The sequence below is a fragment of the Monodelphis domestica genome, chromosome 5, assembly GCF_027887165.1.
Source record: "Monodelphis domestica isolate mMonDom1 chromosome 5, mMonDom1.pri, whole genome shotgun sequence".
NCBI classification, from domain to species: domain Eukaryota; kingdom Metazoa; phylum Chordata; class Mammalia; order Didelphimorphia; family Didelphidae; genus Monodelphis; species Monodelphis domestica.
In genome coordinates, this window is record NC_077231.1 from 160,026,526 (window position 1) to 160,034,579 (window position 8,054).

An 8,054-nucleotide genomic window follows, 5' to 3' on the forward strand; every position below is an offset into this window, starting at 1 on the left:
CAATCTCAAATGAGAATGATCAATTAAGGTAATATGCCAATGGTTTAAATATGAAGTGATAAAGGTCTCAATAAAGTAATGTTGTGTGAGTAGAGGGTAGGGAACAGATTTAAAAGTGGTGGCAACTGAGAGATTAAGAATAGAGAAGACAATATTGTATAGCTGCTATGTGAACTATGTGAGAGAACTATATCTCACCTCCTACCATCATCCTAGGAAGGGTATTCATAATCATATCCATATTGATAGATCTCCATATTAATAAAACATTTGACACATTAGGCTCTCATTTTCTCAAGATGGATGCTCAACTCTTATGATTTCTATGTCCATCCTACCTTGGCCATTCATGGGTATTATCCAAACATTTCTTCACTAAATGAAACTTTTCCACATCTAAGACTCTGAGATTTCTTTCTCTAATCACAATTTTTATCTTTTTAATCTATAGTCTAACACTTATTTTAATTTCATAATTCAACCCTGTATTACCTAAACCTTGGCAATTCACATCATAAAATGTATAATCTAATCAGAGATTTTTAAACCAAAAGGTCATCTAGCCCCAAATTCTCTTCTAACAGATAAGGAAACTGATGCATAACAAGGTTACCATGTATGCAAAGAAGTCCCATATAGTAATTAATTTATGGCTAAACCTGAATGCATTGCTTCTGTATGAATTATGATAGAGAGCTACCTCACTTTCTGAAATCCTCCGAGGAATGGTCGTTATATATCTATATCCATATTGATGGATATCCACATTGACAAGTAGGTCCGGTGGCATAGCTAGAATTTCAAGATAGATGTAAAATAGGGAACACTGATCATGAATAGGCCTTGTCCTGTAAGAAAGAGAATCACAGCAGTTTCTTTTTTCCAAGCATAGAAGAAGGACTCCTGTAGGTGATATTATACCTGGCAATCTTAAGGTCAAGTAAAAGCCCCTGGGTGGGAGGCTTTTTACTTTCTTAGGTCTGGTGGTAACTTTAAACTACAATCAACCATCATGATGAATGTATCTGAATGGGGAAGAAAGAGGAAAAATAGTCTTTAATATGTATCAAGAATGTCATCAGACATCCTTGATATGTATATGAGTATATATTGTATGTTATAGTATTTACTTGTACCAAATCATCCATTTATGCCTTTGGATGACTTCCATAATCTCTGACCATAGCCTGGGAGAAGCTAGATGAGAAGCATTTCTAGGGAAGCTAGTAGGATAGTTTTGTGATTTCCTTAAGTAACTCTATAAGACTTGACAGTTGGAAAAGAAGTCAAGTACATCAGCCCCAAACCCTGGATTTGAAAACTGAGGATCTGGTCTATTACTTTACTGCTTTCTATCTTCTGATGTTTGGAAGTAAATTTGTTTCTGGATCTCAGCTTATTAATCCGTTAAAAGAGCAGTTTGGGCTGGATGTCCTTTTGGCTTAAAATCTATGATTAGATTATACATTTGAGGATGTGAATTGCCCAAGGGTTGGGCAATATAGGAGTTGAGTTATGAAATGAAAATGAATATTGGACTGGTAGATGTAAAAGTACAAAAATTGTGATTAGAGAAGGAGATTTAAGTTTTAGAAATGAGAAAAGTTTCAATTAATGAAGAAATGGTTTGATAAAATCTATGAATGGCCAAGGTGTGGTAGAGATGGAGGTCATAGGAAGAGGACATCTTGAGAAAATCAGAGGTATTTTGCCAAAAGTTTCATCAATATAGATATGGATATGACATCTCTAGGATAACAGAAGAAGATGGAATAATTATCACAGACAGCTCTGAGGAAGTCACTGAAGAATTCCTAAGAAAAGTTCAAAAGTACACTGGAAGTCAGTAAATTGTATGTACCAGGATTTGGAGAGAATGTTGAGTGATGGTGGAAGGTCAGATTAGGAAATGAAGGTGTGTAAATAAGTTTATGTACTCTCTTCCTCCTGCTTTCATTGTGTACTTTGAGATTAGGAGTTAACATGATTGAAAAAGTGAGAAAGAATATGGTATCCTCAAAGAAGAGTCATTAGTTGATGCTAAAAGATGGAAATAGCAGAAGAGGAAAAGACAGGAAATTGTAAAAAAGAATGTTTAAAAGCAATATAGTAGCAATTCTAAAGGGCTTGGGAGCATCTAGGTGGCATAGTGAATAGAGTGCTAGGCCTGGAAACAGGAAGACTCATCTTCCTGAATTTAAATCTGGCCTCAGTTATTTACTAGCTATATGACCATGGGCAAGACACTTAAATCATCAGTTCCTCATCTGTAAAATGAACTGGAGAATGAAATGGTAAAACACTTCAGTATCTTTACCAATAAAACCACAAATGGGGTCAGACATAATTGATAAAAACAAGTGAATATCCAAAGGCCATTAAGGACTTGAGATTGCAGAATGAAAAGTATGACCTGGGGAGAGATCTGTGTAGAAATAAAAGTACCAAAGAATATAAAGAGCAGCACTTTGGGAGATAAGCTTAAACAATTTGATAGGCAAATGGTTGTTGAATTAATCAAGGTATTTAAATGAAAATGTAATAGAGACTTCAAAAGTTTTTTTCCCATGATCTAAACCAACTTAATTGTAGCTAGGAAAAATACTAAGCTTTGGTGAGATATTGAATGAGTGTTGATTGCAAATGAAGAGCTTTTCTCTATTTGATATAAAGGTCATAATTCAGGATTTGATAATCCTTAAAAATGCAGGATACATTTATTCAGATGAATATGCATTTGCTATGAAGTTTTATTTTATTATGAAAATAATGCAATATGGAGCACATCAGTTAACTTTTGTGAATGTTAGTTGTCTCATGTGTGACAAAGGACTAACTGGATAATGCCACCTCCTCGTGGAACTCATAGGTGTCTTTATGTTCAGCTCAAGTGCTGCCTTCCACACAAAAATCTTCCTTTATTTTTCACTCAGTTCCCAGTGCCTTCCACTTGCTCTTAAATTATTTATATATTGATGGCCCTGAGTAGAATGGAAACTCTTTGAGGTCAAGAACTATTTTATTTATTTTTCTTTGCATCCAGAATTCCTGACATGTTGTAACAAAAATATACTCATTTAGATCAAATACTTACTTGCTGTAGAACTACATACTACCTAATTTATAGGTATGCTATGAGGAGAAATTCATGTAAAACATAGGTTCTAAAAAATTTTATTTTTTTGCATCATGGATTTCTTAGTCAGTCTGGAATGTTTTAAACAAATAAAATGAATAGGATTACAAAGAAAATGAATTATATTGAAACAAAGGTAAAAAATTGTTCCCATACAATTTCATGGACCCTAAAATCTATCTACAAACACTTAGGAGTTTGTTAAGCCTATATTAAGAACTGCTTATGTAAAGTAATTTTAAAGACTGGAAAACTGTATAATTAGTGTGTTAGCATATAGATCCGAATTCATATCTGAGCAACAAACATATTCAGAAGACCCAGCCTCAGTAATAAACCAATTTGCTTATATTATAGAATATAAATGATGAACCTCCTATCTGTAATCCACCACATTTGGAAAAGATTATGTATGCTCCAACCAGGATACCCTTTCTTCAACTGAATTGTTCTGACAAAGATTCTTCTCATAAAGAACTCAGCTATTCAATTATAAGAGGTGAGGGCAATAAGTTAAAATTTGTTTTTGTATCAATAGAAAATGCTTTTTGACTATTGGAAATGCACCATTAGGCTTCTTTTTGCAACACAATATTGCCCAGTTGAGACAAAAGTAGTTACATTCTATATGAAATCATGTTCTGTTCTAATTTTATTACTTCATCATTCACAGGAAACACAAACAACTGGTTCACACTAGAGAGACCAGGTGTTGATCCTCCTTCTTTGGCCACCACTAAAAATTTCCAGTCCGATGTGTTTCGAGAGATTAAAGATCCCACGACTTTCCAGCTACTTATTGAAGTTACTGATGAATTAGGTGGGAATAAAGCTAGTCAGCTGTCAACCACTGCAACTGTTATAATTCATATGTTGCCTTGGACTACCATTCAGCCAACTACAGCCACAAAAACAACAATTACAACAAGAGTAAGTACTTAGTGATGAAATAGAACTCCTGAGTAGTTTGAATTAGTCTATGGAATGTAAAAAGAAATACAGTATTGGCAAAGCTGAACAGAAGTTTTTGGCACCAAGAGACAACAATGAAACAATTATTTCAATCAACTTAGAATTTCTTCAACAAACAGGGAAAACTATTAATTTAGTCATTAATTGGGTCTCAAGGTAAATATCCTAGTCATGTTACCCTGAATCATTCTTTACCATGTGTCTTCATTATGAATTCATGTAACAAGTCTTATATTGTTTTGATTCCTGAATACACACTGGAATTTTTATAACAAAAAATGATCTATGCCCCATTATACTTTTGAAGTTGGCTTTCTTTCATGTGAAAATAATAATAGCAAAATGATTTTTAGTATATACTTCTTTATACAAGAATATTTTAATATTAATGTTACTTAATAACATTTGATAAATAATGATATAAATGTTTAATGCATGTGCTTATAAGTATTAATTTAGCGATGTGATTCCTCAAAAGAATTTTTTATAATTGAACAGTATTTATTAGTATTACCTAAATAATAGTATCATGAACAAAGGAATTAATTAACTCTACCTTGAAAGATGGATAGAAATTGTGGTAGAGAGAAAAAAAAATCAAATCATTGATTCATGATTCATAGGACCTTCCTCTGACAAGGGCTATTTGTATAATGTTACAAAAGTCACTTAACCACCAAAAGCCTCATTTCTCTGTAGAACTTGGGGGTTGAACTAGATGGCTTCTGAAGTGTTATTTTGCTCTAGATCTCTAATCCTACATATTCTTATGGCAATGGGTGACAACATTCAAGTAGTATGAGTAGCCCAAGAAAAGGCACAGAAATGGAAAAAGGTATATTCTTCAAGAATAGTGTAAAGGATGGACAATTTCAGCTGGTGAACAGCAGAATTGCTAGTTTCAATACTATACCAAAGGATTTTTTTTATTTTTCCCATAGGCAATGGGAAATTAGTAAATGTTTCTTAGAGGGGAAGTGAAGAAAATGTTGGAGAAAGAAGTACCAATTAAAATCTGCACATGGTTTTAAAAAGTGAAAATAGATCTATCAAGAAAATGAGTGCATTTGTCTTTGTATGAACATACTATGTTTAAATCAATGAATATAATTTAACATATTTACTTATTTTAAGAGCAGCTATATAAGAACTATGTTGGAGGGAAATTATGAATGTATACATTTCTTTAAGGTGTGTTCCTCATCTGTTGACTATGAGAAGAACTTTATTAGTTTATTTTAACAGTCCAAAGACACATTCAGGGTAATAATCCTTTTGATGAAACCATTGATTGAACAGTGTTTCCACAGATGTGATTATTAAATTTGTTCTCTGAAATAGTTTATATATAATATATAATTTGCTCAACCCCACCCCTGAAAATCTAAATGTATTTTCTCCATGAATGAACATGTTCCTCTTTCATTCCCTAATTCTTCTAATTCCCTTTATATTTTTCTGACCAAATTGGTACTTCCTTTCACTGTTGGCATGTTCATGATATTCATAGGTATGCATCATACTTGGGAGTTAGCAGGAATGTTAGATGTTTTCTCCTCCACACTCTTCATTGTATAAATGAAAAAACAAAAGCACAGAGAAGTCCATCCCCCCCCCCAAAGTCACCCAGGAATAAAATCTTGATTTCCTATTAAAAGAGGATCCTTTAATACAAAAAAGCTGAATGATACCTCATTTTTTAAAAAAGAGTACATTGGTAAAATTCAGACTGCAGATATGTTTTCCAAACATGTTATTGGTTCTGTATAAATATTTTCATTTTACCATGAATTGAATATACTTTGACACAACTTCAGCTTTTCTTCCTTATCAATGTATTTATCAGACTTTAAAACAAATTGTTGGAAGCCATAGTAATTGGAGACTTTTCTAAAATTATCTAAACGTACGATTTGTGTTATATTATTGGCAATTAAAGTTGGCATCAGAATTATCAATCATTTTAGTGGTTATGCAAAAAATCTATCTATCTATCTATCTATCTATCTATCTATCTATCTATCTATCTATCTATCTATCTATGCATATGTGCACTAGGTTGTGATTTCATTAGTGTAGCAATCTCATGAGAGGAAATTTTTACCAGTACAAATTGCCAATTATTTTGCAACTTGTAGACTTATTTGGATGGAGCAATAAGAAGGAAACTTGCCTATGGCCACTTGTCCAATATATATCATAAGTGGAATGTGAACCTAGGTCTTCTTAGCTGTAGGGCCAATTCTCTGATGACTACACTGTGTTCTCTCTGTTCATGAGCTGCTTATGTATTATCATCATTCTGAGCATCAAGCTAGCCTTTCCATCTTCACTATTATATCTTCTTCCACCTATAACTACATGCTTGAGAGGAATTATAGTAAGATATATAGTAAAATATCTATTAAGTTTCTATCTTTCACATAACTATGTAGGGCAGAAGATAAAACCAAAAGCCAAAGCTCCCCTTAGAGGTTAAAAGAAAAATGTCATTGGTTATCCTATTGAAATTTTACTACATTGTCCAGTGGAAAATATTTATATCATCACAAAAATAATGTGGTATTAAAATGAAAGCCACAAATAAAGCAAACCCACTAGCAAGAACTTTGAACTTAGTATTGCACAACTCCATATATTTGGCAAACATACTAGCACTTGGAAAAAAGCTTAAGAAATTATAATCCACTTAAACAAAAGTCTTTTAATTTATGTCTAGAAATTCTTCAATAAAGTGCCAATAAATAAGCCCAGGTATATCCTAGGTAAAAGCAAAATGTTATCAATTCTCTATTAAGCCACATATAATGTTTAATCATAGATGTTTGATATAGGCCAATGGAGAGGGAGAATATAGTTTAACCAACTTGTATGAATCAAATTTAAATCTCCCACCTCTTAGGTTAAGATGTGAAATAAAGCCAATAATCTAATTAGTAGGTACCACTTACTTCTGGATTTACAATTCCCAAAGAAATCTGGAAGTTCATTTCCTTAAGTGAAGTGAACCTTATCTAGCAATGTGTAAAAAAGAGAGTCCAGAAAATTCATTTTATTAGCACGGAAGATGATAAAATGTTCGCATATCTTTTTTTTCCTAGCTATAGGTTTATTTTGTAACCAATGGCAAAACATCCATTTAATCCCCAACATAAGATAGAATCAGCAAAACAGCATGCCTGAATGTTTATATGTATGTGTATGTGATAGACAAGTGAGGAGGTAGGCAGGATCCACTGATGCATGGAAGCATTGTTAGTAGTAACGATAGTAGTAGAGAATAGTAGTCATCAACTACCAAGGCTATCATGATCACAACTTGAGGCTCACAAACCTTATGTAGCCCTTCCTGTCAGGCTACTTCTCCTTGCTATTAAAATTAGCTGCTCAAAGGTTGCTAACTAATTCTTCCCTCGGGGTTTGAGGTGTGATATCAGCTGAAATTTTGTAATATTGTCACTTATGAGTTCCAATCTAGTGACCCCATTTATTATTAGCTGTACAATTAGGTTTTAAAAAGGGGAATTTTCTAATTAGGTATAACTGGTATAAAAACAATCTCACCTCCATCCCCAAATAATAAACCTCTGGGACACACTCTCCCATAGTTACATGGATACAAGGAGAAAGTGGGCATATGTGGGAAAATGTTAACTCACAGCTTCTAGTTTCTAGAAATCCTTTTTTCCCCCATTTCATATAGTAGTCATGAATTTTCCATTAGCTAAAGCTTTCTGCTGGACTTGGAACTAGATGTCCTTGTAGAGACGCAAAGCTTCCATTGATTGATGTTCTATCTTTTTCTTACCTCCCAAGGCAGACACTACTATCAACCACTGCTGCTGCTCCAAGTTTATCTATGTCAAACTTTACAAAACATTTCAGTTCACAAGGCTGTTGTTCTTAGTCAATGGAGAGAGGGGAGAAAAGAGAACTCTTTACCCTA

General features: G+C 33.3%; 1 protein-coding gene across 1 annotated transcript in view; it reads left to right on the forward strand.

Annotated features, from left to right (window-relative positions):
- LOC103100696 (protocadherin Fat 4) overlaps positions 1–4,078 on the forward strand; it is a 166,332-nt gene extending 162,254 nt beyond the window's left edge. Inside the window, exons 18-19 of the mRNA XM_007504022.3 lie at positions 3,494–3,635; positions 3,810–4,078. Of these exons, the coding sequence (XP_007504084.2) occupies positions 3,494–3,635; positions 3,810–4,078 (411 nt within the window). The remainder of the gene's footprint in view (positions 1–3,493; positions 3,636–3,809) is intronic.
- Positions 4,079–8,054: the final 3,976 nt, after the last annotated feature.